Genomic DNA, 18,371 nt, shown 5'->3' with positions numbered 1-18,371 from the left:
CTATCAATGCAACCTTTGCATTGCAAATATTTCCAAAGTTATTGCCACAACATACTTATCAGTAATAAGAAAACAAAGTTTTTACATTTTCCCATTAAAAAGTTCTATTACTGAGTCAATACCATAAATCTTCTAACGTAACTTGACCACTTTTAGCTTCTTGATGTTACCAGCTCATTCCCAAAGCTGAGCTCTTTTCCTAAAGGACAATTATATCGCAGCCTGAATTTACCTTACAAAACTTTTGTAAAAAAGTTTACAAAAATAACTTTTTGGGGAAAAAAATAATTTGTCATGTTACAAGGAAAAGGCAATTTCCAGAAGCTGAACCTGCCAGCTCCAACTCTCTTCTCCTCTACACAAGGGTATATCATAGATCATTCTGAAGGAGCTTTTAATTCCAGGGCCAGATTCTGGAGAATGTACAGAGTAAAAAAAGAATGCAGGCATCAGGAAAGACATGTGCTGTAATTGTGTTTAATTCAGTAAATAGAGTCAAGCTAGTATTCAAGTCTAAGGCTAGACAATATTTAATTGGATAATTACGTCTTACAAGCCAATGAATCAACAACATCTCTTATGAGTCTAATGCACCTGAGAACAGTCTGAAGTCTATACAAACAAAATTATAATTTGGCTCGGCCGCACAAAATAAATATTCATACTTTTCATCTACAGCCCCTTATGATCTCCAAGAACAAGAAATACAAGTTCACTTCATTCCATATAGCACACTTGGTTATCTGCAAAGTACAAGCAACTAGGAAAATTGAAAGGAGGTATGTTAAGTTGTACAAATTTTTAATCCACATACCCTTACTGAAAGACAGATTTTTCAAGAAAACAATTTTACAATTTATCTTTTCCCCTCAAGTTTCAAAGAAAATAAAGGATTTAAAAACTTACATTGTTCTGATGTAAAACCTGAAGTACTTTGTTGACATTATTCAAAGCATGGACTCTAGTCGTTCCACATTCTTTTAGCTTGCAAAAAGAAAAAAGAAAACAATATGCAAATAATAATAATAAACACTACAATTAACTTTTCAGGAAAAGCCCAATTAAAGCAACAATGCAGATTTTGGACTGAACTGAATACATATTCCCTTTCTTTTATCCAAGTAACAGGACTGCAATACCCTGCAGTATGCATTATTTTGGTAACATATGTCAAAACATTTTAAGAACAATACTATACAAAATGCAGTGTAGCAAACTTTAGTTGTGTGCATTCCTTTTCTCTCTTCAAGCATGAGTTTAGAGAAGTACATTTTACAATTTTGTTTAAAAATTGAAAACTGGTGTAGAAACATAATTTACAAACCATGCATATCAATGCTCTTGTTAATTAACTAAATTAACTATATAGAGTTCTATTTCCAATAGTGGGAGAAATAGGTTTAAAACCTTAGGCTTAAAACATTTTGCTTCCTGCTGAGGATACTAAATTAGCTAAACTAATTGTCACTGGGAAATATAGACCAATGTTATTCAACCTTGACAACTTTTAATATGTGTGGACTTTAACTCCCAAAATTCCCAAGCCAGCCAACACTAGTACTGATATTGTAAATAAGCAAAGGCATGGTATTTTAAATTATCTTTTCAAGATAATGGTAATTGCCACTTACCAGTGGATTCCCTGTTAGTCCTTCTAAAAGATCTAAGAGTTTCCTCCCATCTCGAAGATCTGTGAATATGTCCTTTATTGGCTGTTTTCCAAACTGTAAAATAAGATAAATAATTTTTAGAAAATAACTTTTGAGTCCAAAATACAACATAAACAAATAAAGATGGAAAAGAATAGCACCAGAAGAAACTTTGTACTCCAGGAAGGAGATAGAAAATCAGAGATTTCTCTTGCAAGGAAATATTTTAGGGGATTCATTTTAAATACATGGAGACCAGAAGAGTTGCAGAATCTTTCAGCTCTCTGTCTAAAATAACATCCATCCACCAGCCTCCACCATTATACCATCAGAATACTTATAATAGGTAGAGTGCTACTATATGATGAAAAACTAGTCTTTAAACAAGGAAATGGGTGGAAACTAATCAAGGAGAGAAGCAACTTAGAACAAAGGAGAAATTTCCTGACAGTTAGAACAATTAATCAGGGCAACAACTTGCCTCCAAAAGTTGTAAATGCTCCAATACTGGAAGTTTTTAAGAAGAGATTGGACAACCATTTGTCTGAAATGGTATAGGGCCGTGATGATGAACCTATGGCACGCGTGCCACAGGTGGCACATGGAGCCATTTGTTAGGGCACGCAAGGTATTGCCCTGTCAGCTCCAGCGCACATGCTCCAGTCATTGCCCTGTCAGCTCCAGCTCCAGCACGCTGGCCAGCGAAAAACAGCCCTACTGGCAATCCAGAAGTGACTTCCAGTTTGTCAGTAGGGCCGCTTTTTGCCCTATGTAGCCTTCAGGGAAACCTCCTGAAGCCTCCAGGAGGCGTGGGGGCTGTTTTTGCCCTCCCCAGGCTCCTAGAAAGCCTCTGCACTGGGGAGGGTTTAAATGGATCCATCACGGGCCAAAAGCAGGGGGAGGTTATGCGTGCATGCATGCGGAGAATGTTACGCGCATAGCATTATGGATGTGGGCACGCCCGCGCATGCCCCCCTGCTTTTGGCATGCGACCCAAAAAAGGTTAGCCATCACTGGTATAGGGTTTCCTGCTTAAGCACTAAGACTAGAAGACCTCCAAGGTCCCTTCCAACTCTAAATCCAGTTCTCCTGTGCAGAAGTGAAATGCTACTATGGAAGCAGTAGATATAGGTAGTCCTCAACTGACAACAGTTCATTTAATGACTGTTAGAAGTTACAAAGGCACTGAAAAAGAGTGGCTATGACCATTATTCAACTTACAACTATCACCGCATCCCCATGGTTACATGATCAAAATTCAGATGCTAGGCAACTGACTCATATTTATGATGGCTACAGTCCCACGATCATGGGATCCCCTCTGGCAACCTTCTGACAAGCAAAGTTTATTTGGAAGCCAGATTCACTTACCAACCATGTTACCAACTTAACAACTGCAGTGATTGACTTAACAACTGTCTCTTTTAGCAACATAAATTTTGGGCTCAATTGCAGTTGTAAGTCAAGTTGTAATTAATAATTTCAAAGCATCTCCTTGCAACCTAGCCATGGAATGACTGTAAGGGGGAAAAGAGAATAATTTGGGCAGTATCATTTCCAGATATGAAAATGTCATACTCTAGAACTGTTCATAAACAGAAAATTTCCAGTTTAAGATGAAATGATAAGGTAATAAAGATAAACAAATGCCCACCCCCAACCCTCATTCCCATCTCAGACTGTCATCCTCTGTAGTTTAAGCAAGCTATATCTGGAAAGCTTAAGTGCTACATTATTCAATAAGAACTATATTCTTGGTTGCACGTCCTTCTTCAATAAGATCACAATTCAAGCTTGAAAAGCCTACTTTATGTTGATAAAGTTCACAAAGGATGCATTCTTCTTTTTTGGGAAAAAGTCTATTACAAATAACTTCAGCTCTTTTGCTTGCTTCCACCCTTTGTTTAGCTTAAACTTGAGTGTTTCCAATCTATCACCAGTTTGTTTTTCTCTATATATATTAATTCCTTCTAACTCACCCAACAACAAATTTAACACAAGGCAAATTCAGTTTGAATTCACAGGCCCTCAATAGCTGGAGTTTAGTTAATCAGTTTTCAAAATATCTTAATGCAGAAATACGACTAAGTTCTGGAAGGATATTTAAACAGGGACGTGCAGTCAGGGGAGGCAAGGGAGGCAGGGCTTCACCAGTGTCATGAGGAAAAGAAAACAATTTTTAAAATAATTAAAAAGGCTAAGGTAGTTGCTGCCAGACTCCAGAGTCACAGTGACTCTGAGTCTGCTTAGTGCTAACTGTAGGGGGAGGCGAGAGAACTATGGGCCTCCTTTGCATAAGGAATTTTTCGCCTTTTATCCCTTGCTCAGAGTTAAGCAAGGGTTAAAAGGCGAAAAATTCTTATGCAAAGGAGGCACGTGATTCTCCCGCCTCCTGATCTGGGAGCAGCAAATCGTGCCTAAGTAAGTTGCTTTTTTATTTAAATTTTTTACATTTTCATCATGGCGGGCGGACAAGAGGAGAGTTGAAATCCACAGCTGGAAAAGGTATGTGGATCGGACGGAGGGAGGGGGGATTCAAAATTATTGTAATTTAATTTGTAATTTTTTATTGTGAGGAATTTGTGTGTGGGGGGGGTGCGCGTGTGCTTCTTTCGGGGGGTCGAGGCAGCGGAGCGCGGCAGCGGCAGGGACGTTTTCGCCGCTGTGTCCAACAGGCCAGGCATCTCGCGTTTATGTCCGCCATAAATGCGAGACGCCTGGCCTGTTGGACACAGCAGTGGCGGAGGGAGGAATGGGCTGGGTGGCTGGGGAGGGGGGAATCATGGCTGCTGAGGCCCTGACGGCAGGGTTTTAAAGTGGAGGCAGGGCCCCGGCGGCAGGACTTTAAAGTCCCGATGCCGCGTCCACCATAGAGCAGGTCCCAATCCCGCTCTATGGCGGACGCGGCGCCGGGGCTTTTGCGCTTGACTCACCGGCCATGAAGCTCACCGTATGTCACTGTATTTAAACTATATTTGGATGAGGTTTTTTTTTAATTCCATTGATGGGTAGCATCAGTGATAAATAATTTAAATCTCTTTTCTTTATTAAATATATGTCAATTCAGGCAAAACTTTCAGTATCAGACCTACATGGGCCTAGCCAAAGCAAGCCACATGAGCTGAGTGATGGAGCTGTATAAAAGTGCTTAGGGAAATTGTTTGAAGATAGCAGTCATGAACCAATAGGAACTTGGATATTAAGCAGTACTAGGAACCTCTAAGTTTTTGATCCTAAACTATGTTCACGAACTGGAAACAATTATCATATCCACCAATACAGACAATTAGTCCTGTTCCCTAATGGCAGCAAAAATGGATATGGAAGACTAGAAAGACTGTATGTACCATATTTTTCAGACTATAAGACGCACCGGAGTATAAAGCGCATCAAGATTTTGAAGAGGAAAATTAAAAAAAAGTTTTTCCACTCTGCAGGCCTCCCAAAACCTCTGCACACCTTGTTTTTTTGTGAAAAACGGGGCATGCAGAGAGTTTGAGAGGCATGCAAAGTGCTCCTGGGGCCTGGGGGGGGGCAAAAATAAGCAAAAAATGGCGCATTTTTCATGAAAATGGGCCACTTTTTGGGGGGAAAAGGGCATGCATAGGCTTTGGGGGGCTTGTACAGTACTTCTGGGGGATGGAGGGGCAAAAATGGCCCATTTTTCGCTCGTTTTTTCCCTCCCCAGTCCCCAGGAGCACTCCTGCAGGCCTCCCAAACCCTCTGTACGTCAATTTTTGCGAAGGGGGGGGGGGCGTTTCAGGAGGCCAAAAATGCTGTATTCAGTGTATAAGACACACCCAGATATTCATCCTCTTTTTTGGGGGGGAAAGGTGCATCTTATACTTCGAAAAATACGGTACTCAAAGAGTACCTTACTAAAGCATATTAAAAGGGGGAAGCATTAAGTTACTTTAGCTCTTCATTACATTAACTTCTTAGCAACTTCTTATTAAACTTTCCTCCTTGTCAATTCATAGGAACCAAACATCAAGATTATTACTACTGGCTACTGTATATACTCGAGTATAAGCCTAGTTTTTCAGCCCACTTTTTGGGCTGAAAAAAGCCGCCTCGGCTTATACTCGAGTCAGTGAAAAATTTGCCCGAAATGGAGGAGAAAAAGGGGCGGGGCCATGCCGCTGGGTGACACTCGTGAATGGCCCAGTGCCCCTGTGAGTTTCCCCTCCCTCTGTGTCAGTTTGCCGCGCAGCGCGCACCGCACCATCCCCCCTCCTCACGTTCTAATGTAATGCAGGGCTGTCTTACGATTCCCCTTCCTCCCACTCCTGCCGCTCTGCAACGATGTCCCACCTCCTCCTTGTTATGGCAAGCAGCCACATAGCGATGTCCCACCTCCTCTGGTACAGTGATCCAATGATAGGAATCACTGTGCCGTGTGTCATAGGAGGCGGGACATCGCTCCCGCGGCTGCACGGGACATCATCATCACAGCGGGACATCAGCATCATGAGGTGAGTGAAGTATTTCATTGAATACACCGCTAGTTTACTGTTTTTCTTTGAAATAAATATTCAAAAACATTATTGGTATCTATTTTTATTTTTGAAATTTACCGGTAGCTGCTGCATTTCCCACCCTAGGCTTATACTCGAGTCAATAACTTTTCCAGTTTTTTGTGGTAAAATTAGGTGCCTCGGCTTATATTCGGGTCGGCCTATACTCGAGTATATACGGTATTTACTATTCAGGGAAGGAAAGATTTCCAGTACATAGATAGAAAACTAATTTCTAATTCATGTTTTGTAATCTAAATATGGTACTTTGATATCTGTGTCAAGATTTTCCATTTGATGTACCCAAAGCATGAGAATTTGATGTGGGAAATAATTCACAAAGCAGAAAGGTCACTACACAAGAGAAGAACAGTTTCAGTAAATAAAATACAGTGCATTTTGCCAGCATCTAAATTTAGTGCACCATCTTACATGAGAAGCATTTTATTGTGGCTTTCTATCAGTTTATTTTTCTGCTTGAATTCCTGTTTGCATTCCACTTATTCAAGAAAGCAACAAATTAAATGTTGTTGAGGTTTTGCGGGAGCTGGACATTTGCTCTTTGATATACTTGTGACCAAAACCAAAACAAAAAATAGTTCAGTTAGTTTATTTATCCATTTTAATGAAAGTACAGGAAAAACTCATATATAATAGATTATTTCTAAAACAGAAATGAACAGCAACAACTTTATTTATTCTCATGATGCTAAGTAAGGAAAAACAGTCTTGTCTTCCAAAATACTATTTAAAGTTTAAACCATAATTGAAAGCAACCTAATTTGTAAAGACTATCAAAGTGAAATCAAAGCTCTCAGAATCACGACAGCACAGTGTCTCGTCCAATCAAGATTATGTGTATCCCCTTTGAAGTGTATGGAGGCATGTCGTGTATTTCTTCATTTTATCTGTCATAATTTTGAAATTTTATAGAGAAACCTCACTTCTAAATAGTTCACACAAAGACATCCCATTAAAGAGCAAATCCATACGCTCATCCACATGAGCTACTTCTGGATATCTTTCCCTTTCTGAGAAATCATTTATAATTAGATTTTAATACCAGAACTCCAGTTAAAGATTGGCTACAAAGCAGGATGTAAAAGTATGACTTCAAGTCCTTTTGCAAATTGTGAGCAGAATCAAACTAATTTTTCCAGCTGGTGAAACAAATAAGAAGAGGGGTTGAAGGCTGAATATCCCCATAGCAGCTTGGGCACTACAGTTACCCTTGTGGCAAATCCATTTACACACTATTTATTGTTGAATTGTGACTTGTGATAATTTGAGTTTAATCCAAGTTAAAATATTTTAACAGAGAACAGAATGAAGAAGGTTTTTGGGTAGTCATCCATGTTTTATTTCACCTTTTCAAAAGGTTTTCTGCACTGAAGCAGATCCTGCATTCATGCTGTCAAATCCTGTTCCAGTTTCCTCGCTGTTGATGAATATTAAGCAGCATTAAACAGAGGTGTGCACCATCTCCAGCTAATAGCTGCACCTGGCCTTTGACTGATGGGCCAAAGCTAAATTCCAACAGGAAGACAGGGAAGCAGGCAGACCAGCATATAAACTGAATGTCATTTCATTCCTACTTAATTACATTTAAACAACTTAATTAGGTAAGTTAATATAATTGCTCACTGTGTATTTAAAGAGTTTTTCTCTCCTGCCTATGCCTTAAAATAAGATGTTTCTGCATTAGAATCTCTTGTCTTCTTCTTCAGAACTACCTGGAAGCCTGAACAAATACATTTGTACTTTAAGGAAGAGCAAAGTGATATACTCAGAGGAGACCCAAATAAATTTTCCAAATTATTTGTTGAGTAACTACAATGGTTACAGGAACTAAGAGAAAGGAGCTGCTGTTTACTCTGTCATCCAATAAACTGCTCAATGTGTGCAGTTCACTACATGTGCACAAGGTGAGGAAGAAATATTTATTGCTAATACTACAGATAGTCCTTGACTTGCAACCATAATTGGGCCCAGAATTTCCATTGCTAAGCAAAAACCATATCAGAGATCAGATATGTTTTACAGTAAGCCGTATGTTGTGGCCCACCAGCAGCCAGCGGAGTCGGACAGTGAGGAGGTGGGGGAGGAACATGGGCCAGTCCTGGAGGCTGGGGAAGGCTCAGACAAGGGCTCTGCATTGGAGGCAGAGATGGGACCAAGGCCATCTGGCAGTGATCAGGTGCCTACAGAGCTAGACAGCAGTGAGGCAGAGGAACAGCTAGAGCCTGTTTCCAGTATGGGCATACACAGAGCTGCCGGAAGAAAATAACAACTCAGAAATCAGGGTAGACTTGCGAGTAAAGTCACAGGTGAAAGGTGATTGGCCCCTCCCATAGGAAATAAAAGAGGAGCGAAAGGGGAGTGGACTTTTGCAGAAAACAAATTGTTCATTCGGTCATTAGATTCATTTCAGGAGTGTGAAGATCTATCTGTGAATATCAGAGACTCTGTGCCCAGTTTGCACAGCACCTCATATGGACAATATTTACATGGCAGCTTTCCAAGATAGATAAGGCCTGTAGTCATAAATATTCCTTTGAAAGACTGTTTGCCAGGCCTTGCTGAATGTGAATGAGAGGAATTCACATTCATTTAATAAAAGGGGTTTTGTCAGGACCAGGACTCTGCCTTGTGCTTTTTGGGAAAGCCTAGGTCAGAATACCATGGGGCATAGGCTACTTTGAGACACAGTGCCATCAACGCTAATAATATCTAACATATATAGATAAAAATAGGAACTGCAAACAATCAACCTTAGTTTTATGCTATCCAACTTACAGCTACAATCAGTTTTATGCCTGCAATTGAGCCCAAATTTCTATTTTTAAGCAAGGCAGTTGTTAAGCAAATTGTGTCTCCTTTTACAACCTTTTTTGCCACGGTTGTTAGGCAAATCACTGGAATTGTTAAGTGAATCACGCAGTTGTTAAGCAAATCTGGCTCCCCCCCACTTATTTTCCTTTTCGGAAAACAGTTGGAAAGGTTACAAAGATGATGACATGACCATGGAACAGTGCAGCTGTCATAAATACATTTATCAAGGGCCTAAATTTTTATCATATGACCACAGGAATGGTACAAGGTTTGTAAGTCTAAAAAATGGTCATGTTGATTTTTTCAATATGGTTTTGTAACTTCGTTCACTAAACAAAAGGTTGTAAATTGAGTATGTCTGTAATCTACCTAAATCTATCTGTACTCAGTACAGCAGGGATGTCAAACTTAAGGCTTAGATCTGACCCACAGGGTCAGCCTGGAAATAGCAAAGGACTGACTTGTGGGGCCTTTGCCAGCAAAAACTGCACATATGGAGCTCTGTTTTCACTGGCAAAAGGCTGCAGGAGGCCATCCCAGTCAAATATTGGGCATGGGAGTACAAGCAGCCCCCCCCCAGCTCCATTTTTGCTGGCAGAGGGCTAGCAAAACAAACTAAAAACAAAACAAAAGGAGAAATGTTTCCCCTTTTACATTTGAGCATGGATGAAGGGAGAGGAAAGTAGAAAGGGAAAGAAAAAAGACAAAGGAAAAGAAAGATGGGAAGAGAGCAAGGAAGGAAAAATAAGGAAAAAGAGGATGGATGGATGGATGGATGGATGGATGGATGGATGGATGGATGGATGGATGGAAGGAAGGAAGGAAGGAAGGAAGATTATAATGAGAGTGAGGGAGGGTCTCAGGGATGTCACAGGTGCCCCTGACATGTCCCATGTCATGTCCACCATGGCCACTCCTGGCCTTTCCTACCTTGGCCCTCCGATATCAAACAAAACCCTTATGTGGTCCTCAATGAAATCGAGTTTGACACCCCTGTAGTAGAGGTACACTATAAGATCAATGCATATAGATGCAGCCAAATCTACACTGGAACATCCTATACAAGTTGCCGAATGTTGCATTTAACTGAGCTCTTCCATTAGGCAAAAGGTCATCATACTGAGCACCCATACCCACATCACTGGATATGAAATAACTTTGTTCATTGCTGGAAAAAGCAAAAGATTTACTTTGGGGTTGCAATTCTGGAATCCCAACAACACTGCTGACAATGCCATACTGCTCTGAAAATGACTGTGGAATTTCTGCATGCGGCTTTTAAAAGACAATGAATCAAACATTTGTTTCCAGAAATGTCAGAATCTCTGGAGAAGGTTCTGCCAACACAGTCAGCTGTCAAGAAACATATAATGTACGCAGTCTATTACTGGGTCCTTTATAACAAAAGGTATTTCAAAAAGTTATGCATTAACCAAATCCTGCAAACTTGAGCTGAGGATGGAAAGAAGGAACTTAGTGGCAAAGAAAATGGCCGTTTTAAAGGGTGATTAGCACAATTAGGTTACAGCTAATATGAGGGACCTAATGGAGAAAGAGGGAGAGAGCAAAACAAATATTGTTGGGGATCTAGAATTGGAACATATTATATAATCCAACACATAACTGAAGATGCTATGTTTTACTGAACATAACTTAAGCTAGCCTTTTTCGACTTGATGCTCTTGCATGGAAGTTCAATACATCTAGAAGAAAAGAGATTAAAAAATAGCCACTGTGAGCCATTCTTACCTTCGAAAAGCGAGTGTTTATCCACTTGGTAAAGGTTTTCTTTTGTACATCTTTGTGCTCATCTAGAAAATAAGAGTTAAGAAATTTAAATATCTTGGTTCTCAGTTTTATGCAATGGTATACCAGCCAAAATTTTTCTTCCAAGAAAAGTTATCAAGAAAAAAACACAGGTTCCTCTGAACATGGAGACATAAGGTAACATTTCAAATTGGAATATGATTTTCAAGCTACATGACTCTCAAAATTCAAGGATAATATATGTCTCTGTCAGAATGTAAACTGCTGTTTAGAAAGAGAAAGGGTGTTGGTACTTACCTGATATGCCTCTTCTCATAGTGGGGGGAGGAGTATCCAGAATGGGTTGACCTTATCCTCTCGTGATTGGATTGAGTCAGATAAGCTCTTTGGGCAACGCCCCCTGGCACCAGGTATTCCCCAGTTTTAATGACGAAGAGCTCTATCCGACTCGTTGCACCATTCACTCCAGACTCTTAATTCAATTCTTAGCTTTCGGCGGTTTGAGATTGGAAACCCCCTTAAGGAATTGCCTGGGGTGGTGCGTCAAACTCTGGTTTCTGCCACACAGGAGAACTGATGAGATGGCTGAAACCTGTCTCCTAATTATGTTAGGAGCTAACTCTCTATCCAGGCCCGCCTGGAGGAAGTCCAGAACCTGTGGCACCGTAGCCTGGATAGAATTGTACCCCTGGGAGTTACACCAAGAGTCAAAGGCCCGCCACGTGGAGCCATAGATGCGCTCCGTGGAGGGTCTGTGGGCGGCCTGGATAGTCCTTATCACCGTGGTGGAGAAGAGGTCTTTCCTCAGGATGCTCCGCTCAATCGCCAAGCGGTCAACTGGAGCCATTGAGGATCCGGGTGTTCCAGCAACCCCTGGCTGAGGGATCCTCTCCTGGGGGACTCCCCAGGGACTCTCCGCAGACAGAGACTGGAGATCTGCAAACCACGGCCTCCGGGGCCAATGAGGAGCCAACAGAACCACTTCCGCCCCCTCCTGAAGGATCTTCCGTATGACCCTGGGGATCAGGGGCAAGGGAGGAAAGGCATAAAGAAGACCCCTGGGCCATGAACTCCGCAGAGTGTCCGTCCCTTCCGCCCCCCCCATGTCTGGTACCTGGAGAAGACCCTCGGGAGCTGGGTGTTGAGAGGAGTGGCGAAGAGATCAACCTCAGGGTGCCCGAAGCGCTCAGCCACCTCCTCGAAGAACGCCGGCTGCAGCCTCCACTCTGAGTTGTCCACCTCGGCCCGGCTGAGCCAGTCGTTCCTGGTGTTGTCCACCCCCGCTATGTGTTCTTCCCTCAAAGACCAGAGATTCCTTTCGGCCCACTGTCCCAGACATTTGGCCTCATGAGGGCCCTTGATCTGGTCCCCCCCGCCTGTTTATGTGGGCCTTGGTGGTGATATTGTCAGTGAGGACTAATATGTGCTGGCCCCTGACCGAGTTCTGGAAATGTAACATGACCAGGCGGATCGCCCTGAGCTCCAACCAGTTTATGTTGTGAGTCTCTTCTGCCTGAGTCCACTGTCCTTGTGCCATCTGAGCCTGCAGATGGGCACCCCACCCGCTCAGACTGGCGTCCGTCGTTACCGTCAAGAAGTCTGGTGTCCACCAAGTTTCGCCCTTTGTGATCGCTGGGGATGTCCACCAAGTCAGGGAGCGGGAGACCTCTACTGGGAGAAGTACCTTGGTCTGTGAACAGCTCGTGCGCCTTCGCTGGAACGGCAAGAGGAACCATTGGAGATCTCTGGTGTGGAGGCGAGCCCATGGGACGATGCCAATGGCGGAGACCATGGTGCCTAGCAGTTTAGACAGAGTGGCTAAGGACACCTTGCGCTTCCTGGCTACCGAGGAGGCTAGCTGTCTAAGTGCAATCTGTCTGTCAGGCGACAGAAAAACCATGCCCGTCTGGGTGTCTATTCTGGCTCCTAGGTGACTCTTGGCTAGGTTTACCGTAAACCCGTGGTCCCTCAGGACTATCATGGTGACATCTAGATCTCGTAGGGCACCCCTAAAGGAAGATGACTGCAAAAGAAAACCGTAACATTGGATGCGCACCAGGACCTGTCTCAGGTGCGCTGCCAGCGCTGCCATTACCTTCGTGAATACCCTCAGGGCCAAAGACAGCCCAAAGGGGAGGGCCCGGTACTGATAGTGGTGTCCCATGTAGCAAAACCTGAGATACCTGTGGTGATCCTGGGCAATGGGAACATGCAGGTAGGCCTCAGTGAGGTCTATGGAGGTGAGAAAGTCTCCCTGTCTAACCCCCTCCAAGATAGAGTGCAGGAAGTGCATCTTGAACCTCCTATAACGAATGGAACAGTTCAGGTGTTTCAGGTCAAGGATTGCTCTCCAGCCCCTTGAGGTCTTGGGGATGACAAACAGAATGGAGTAGTGCCCCTGACCCTGTTGCTCTGGAGGCACCGGCTGGATCGCCCTGATCTCCAACAGGTGTTAGATGGCCTCCTGCATCAGCAACCTCTGGGTCGAGTTCTTTGAAACCGGACATATCCGGAAGAAGCTCGGGGGACTCGAAAGAAATTCGAGTGAAAGGCCATGCCTGATGGTCTTCTGCACCCACCTGTCAGAGGAGGTGAGGTCCCAGCGGTCGGCAAAGTGCGCTAAGCACCCCCCAATGGGGAGAACGCTGGGCCTAGCTTTAATTTTTGCGAAAGAAGTGCCCCCCTCCGCCTCCTCCACCCCCTCGAAAGGCCACTTCTGCTGCCTGCCTCTCTGCTGTCTCTCTGGGTACCTCTGCCTAGCAGGGAATCCCCCCTGGTACTGCCTGTTTCCAGAGAACCCTGCCTCTGGCTCCCTAAAGGAGTCCTGACCCCAAAAGAAGGAACCAGAGTCCTGCCCCTGAGTAGGAGCGTCTGGGGTATGGAGTCGTCCTGAAGCTGCCTTTCTTCTGGGCAGTGGCCAGGACCTTCCTCTTGTCCTTGTTCTCAATCAGGAACCGGTCCAGAGCCGAGCCAAAGAGGGAGTCCCCTGTGAAGGGGGCCGAAGCCAGGCGCCACTTATGACGAACCTCCGCCTGCCACTGCCGTAGCCACAGCAGTCTGCGTGATGCCACCGACACCGCGATCACTCTGGAAGCAAATCTGGCTGCAGCCAAGGTGGCATCTGATGAAAACTGGATGGCTGCAACCGGCTTGTTGATGTCCTGATGTGACCAGACATCTGCTATGGGGGTGCGTTGCTGTAGCTCCTGCAGCCACAGCAAGGATGATCTGATGATGAAGGAGGCTGTGGTGGCTGCTTTCACAGCCCAGGCCGCTGCTTGATGACCCCTCTACAAGGTGAGGTCCGCCTTCTTGCCCTCTGCCTTCAAGGCATCCTCTGGCTCCCCAGGCATGTTGGTGGATGTATGAAGAGCCATGACTGGATCATCTATGGCGGGCTGCGCCAGTAGCTTAGCCAGCTCTTGGTCCACATTGAAGAACACCTTGTCTGAAGAGGAGGGTGAGGGGCCAGTTGTAGGAGATGCCCATTGGCATTACACCTATCCTCCGCGAGCTGCACTGGCTACCTATTGGTCTCCGGATACGCTTCAGGGTGCTAGTTATTACTTATAAAGCCCTACATGGTATTGGACCTGGGTACTTCAGAGACCGCCTTCTGCCGATTACCTCCCACAGACCCATTCGATCCCACAGATTAGGCCTCCTCCATATTCCATCTGCCAGTCAATGTCAGCTGGCGACTACTCGGAGGAGGGCCTTCTCTGTGGCTGCCCCAGCCCTTTGGAACGAGCTCCCCATGGAGATTCGGACCCTCTCCACCCTTCAGGCCTTCCAGACGGCCGTGAAGACCTGACTGTCCCAGCAAGCCTGGGGTTGAGTCCCCCCCCTACTCGAATTTGCTGTGTCTGTTGTGCTTTTAAACTGTTTGTATTGTTTGCTTGTCTTTGTCTCACTTTTTGTAATTTCCTCTCCCTTGGCTTTGTTCAGCCGCCCTGAGTCCCTTCGGGGAATAGGGCGGCCTACAAATTGAATAAAATCCAAATCCAAATCCAAATTTTTCGCCTTTTAAGAGTTAAGCAAGGGTTAAAAAGCGAAAAATTTTGTATGCAAAGGAGGCACGTGATTCTCCCGCCTCCTGATCTGGGAGCAGCGAATCATGCCTTGCACTTGAGCGACTGCGCAATCTAGCAGCAGGAGCCTTGCTTGTAAAACGCGCCTGTGTGAGCAAGTTCAACTTTCTACTTTGCATCGCAGGAGCCGCCAAGAGCAGAACCATCAGAAGACTTAGAGGTCTCTTATTTCAAAAACTCTCCCTTAAGAATGATTAAGTCTGCATTAAGACATTATTGTTATTATCATCCCTGACATGGGAAATTAAAGCAATCTGCATATGGAAGCCACTTGGGAATTTATAGCCAACAAACATGGTAAGCGAATATGGGGCTACTGGGAAGTAAAGCCCGCAGACTTAACTGCTGGGCTGGCTGCAGGCCGGGGCAGCGGGAGGGTGGCGGCCTCGGTGGCGGCGGGGCCTTTGCTGCAGACCCGGGTATGGTGCTGGGCTGCGGGTCTGCAGCAAAGGTGCTTGGCGGCTTCCGTGATGCAAAGTGCCCCGCCGCCGCCGAGGCCGACATTCACGACGACGACGATGCCGCCGCCCGCCCGCGGCATCGGCAGCGGCATGAATGTTGGCCTTGGCAGCGGCGGGGCACTTTGCATCACAGGAGCTTCATCGGCTGCCACTGCCACTACCTCCGCTGCCGCCACTTTCCCCTCTGCCCTGGCTGCGGCTTATGCCGTGTTCAGAGTCCTGCCCTTTCAGAAAGCCCCGCCGAAGCCCCAGCACTGTGTCCGTTATAGAGCAAAACGCGTCCCGCTTGCATGGCAGAAACAGCGCCGGGGCTTTAAAGCCCTGCCGCTGTGTCTGCCATAGAGCAGGACGCATCCTGCCTGTATGGCGGACACAGCGGCGGGGCTTCAGTGGGGCTTTTGGAAAGCCACACCAGGGCTTTGGCGGGGCTTTCCGAAAGCCCCGCCGAAGCCCTGATGCTGGCAGACATAGGGCGGTAGATATATAGTGGCTTTTGCCCGCTTGCCTCACCAGCCATAAAGCTCACCACACGTCACTGCCCCAAAGTCCTGAGGTGTCTATAGGGATCCTTGCTGGCAGGGCTGGATTCTCCACTGTGCCTCCACTGGGTAAGGGAGCGCCTGGAGTTTTCCCCCCTTTGCCTGGGGTGGCCTGATGGCTGGCAGCCTTCTTGCAGAGCCTCTCTAAAGCCTTATGCCTCCTCCTCTTGTACTTAGAGAGCTTGGAGGGCTTGTGACCCCCCCCTTCCTCTGGATCTGCCCTGGAGGGGAGGTGCTTGCTTTTACATTTAGCCTTTCCTTCTCCCCCCCCCCCCCAGGCAGTCTCTGGGGAAGCCACTGACCTGGATGCTTGCTCTTCTGCCCCTCCGGTGGGGCTGCAGTCCATGCTTACAGCTGCCTGGGATTCTTCTTCCTGGTAGCTGCTAGGAGACGCCATCTTGAACCACGTGGGTCCTCCTGGCTTCAAAATGGCACCTCCCGGCTTGCAAAAAGTGCACGAAATTTAAAAGTACCTGAAGAGCGGCTTGTGCTCCAGGGAGCTGCCGCGCGCCCTCTCAGCTGGATTCTTTTCCTCCTGCCTTTTCTCCGATGCCACTGTGGCCAGGAAAGGCTTCTTCGGCTTCCTCACAATCTTCTGGCCACGTGGAGGCAGCGCGGGCGCTCTGGGACGTTTGGGAAGCCCCGGTTCGTTGCTCAACCCCTGAGGGGAGCGACAGAGTGCTCCAGTGACTTACGATCCTCCGCGGCTAGGGCTTGCCTCAGGAGGCTTGTGCCCTATCCTCCTGCTGCCCGGCCAAGGTCCTCACTGAATGTCTTCAGATTCACTCAGTGGCCAGGGCAGCGTGCCGCCCCAGGGGGCTAGTGGCAGTCCCGATCCTGCAGGAGGAGGCTGTGCGCAGTGCAGGGAGGCAAGATTCGACAGGTCCAAATGAATTTTCTTTAAATCCTAGTAAATTGCTGGAGATCCAGAATGAGCAACTTCTCACGATCGGTTTGAATCAGAAAAACTGGGGAATACCTGGTGCCAGGGGGCGTTGCCCAAAGAGCTTATCTGACTCAATCCAATCACGAGACGATAAGGTCAACCCATTCTGGATACTCCTCCTCATTCATTATGGAGAACAGATTTTCTGTACCTTCCCCTGACCAAAATTTTTCTTAAGAGTCCTCAAAAACAAACTGTTAATCTTTTCAGGAGAAGCAAATTCCGAAGACTGATAATTTCTGAAGAGTTCATACAAACTAATTATTAAGAAAGAGCTATCGAATTCCTGAGTTTCACTGGGCTGAAATGCTTCAAACCCTGAAGCTCTTAACAGGCAATGAGAAAGTCCTCTTAATTTGCTCCCACAGAGATAATTACCTTAATTATCTTCTACAAAGATAGAGAATGGTATTTAGAGTTATCTGGATATTTCACCTCTTCTCTGGATTGAACATTGTTTCTCCCCAAAAAATGTGATATCAGTTAGACTTCCCTCTCTGCTAAAACAAAACACTGAAGTAATTTATTAGGCTTCTCTTTCTCCTTCTTTGCTTTGGTTCATTCCTGTTACTTTTATCAAACAGAAGTTTGAGACTAATATTGCTAATTTCAAAATGTGCTTGGAATGCCAAACTCATTTTGGCATCATCCATTATATTACGACACAAAGGTCAACATTCTTTTTTAACTAGTTCTTAAAATTCCCCTTTCCTTTAATTGCTGAAGGAATTTAGAAATAAAAGCAGGAATTAGCCTGTGGTTTTCAATCACAAGACCAAGAATGCTGCAGAATAACAAGCTTCCATTTGCTTTCCTTGGGATTATACTGCTCTAATCTATATGCTTCAACTCTCTCCCCAAAATGTCCAGGCAGAACTGAAGAATTGAACAGCCAAATTATTCATTAATTTTTATACATTACATTAAAAAAATCAGTAATTCATAAAAACATCAACCAACAAACATAAATCACTGGAGAACCATCATGCACATCCAAATGCTTGTGTGAACTGTCTCAACATGCCATTTAAGAGACAACAGGTGGGATTTTAAGACATGCCTCTAGGCAGGGAATTTCAAAGCAGTAGAATTGAGATGATCCCGTCCTATAGAGCCGCCCTTCCCACACTGATGCCTTGATGTGTGCAGCAGTTTAGTTCTTTTTATCTCCAACTAATACAATAATCACATTTATTTTGTTGTCAATGACAGAAACCATAATCCAATCAGAGAAGTTTAAAGTATGTATGTATGTATGTATGTGTGTGTGTGTGTGTGTGTGTGTGTGTGTGTGTGTGTATGTATGTGTGTATGTATATATATATAAAGTCACAACCCCTGGTATGCCCAAATATGGGAGGAAGATCACACTTCCATTCTCTGTTCTTCGGCTCGTCACAAGAGACCATCCAGACAGAAACCCAATATTTTTTTACTGTTGCCTTTTTGTTACATTTGTTATATTTGTGCTGATAAATAAATAAAGGGAGACTAGTATAGATCTATTTCAAGCTATTTAGCTCTCATCAGCTAGCCATACCCTTGTTGGGAATCGAACCTGTGCTCTAT

General features: G+C 44.9%; 1 protein-coding gene across 1 annotated transcript in view; it reads right to left on the bottom strand.

Moving 5' to 3' along the window:
- LOC116507151 (utrophin-like) overlaps positions 1–18,371 on the bottom strand; it is a 121,256-nt gene that overhangs the window by 37,683 nt on the left and 65,202 nt on the right. Inside the window, 3 exon segments of the mRNA XM_032215105.1 lie at positions 907–984; positions 1,632–1,724; positions 10,748–10,809. Coding sequence (XP_032070996.1) covers positions 907–984; positions 1,632–1,724; positions 10,748–10,809 — 233 coding nt within the window.

The sequence above is a fragment of the Thamnophis elegans genome, chromosome 4, assembly GCF_009769535.1.
Source record: "Thamnophis elegans isolate rThaEle1 chromosome 4, rThaEle1.pri, whole genome shotgun sequence".
Taxonomy (NCBI): Eukaryota; Metazoa; Chordata; class Lepidosauria; order Squamata; family Colubridae; genus Thamnophis; species Thamnophis elegans.
Note: the sequence above shows the minus strand (reverse complement) of the source record. Positions and strands in the feature narration are given on the sequence as shown.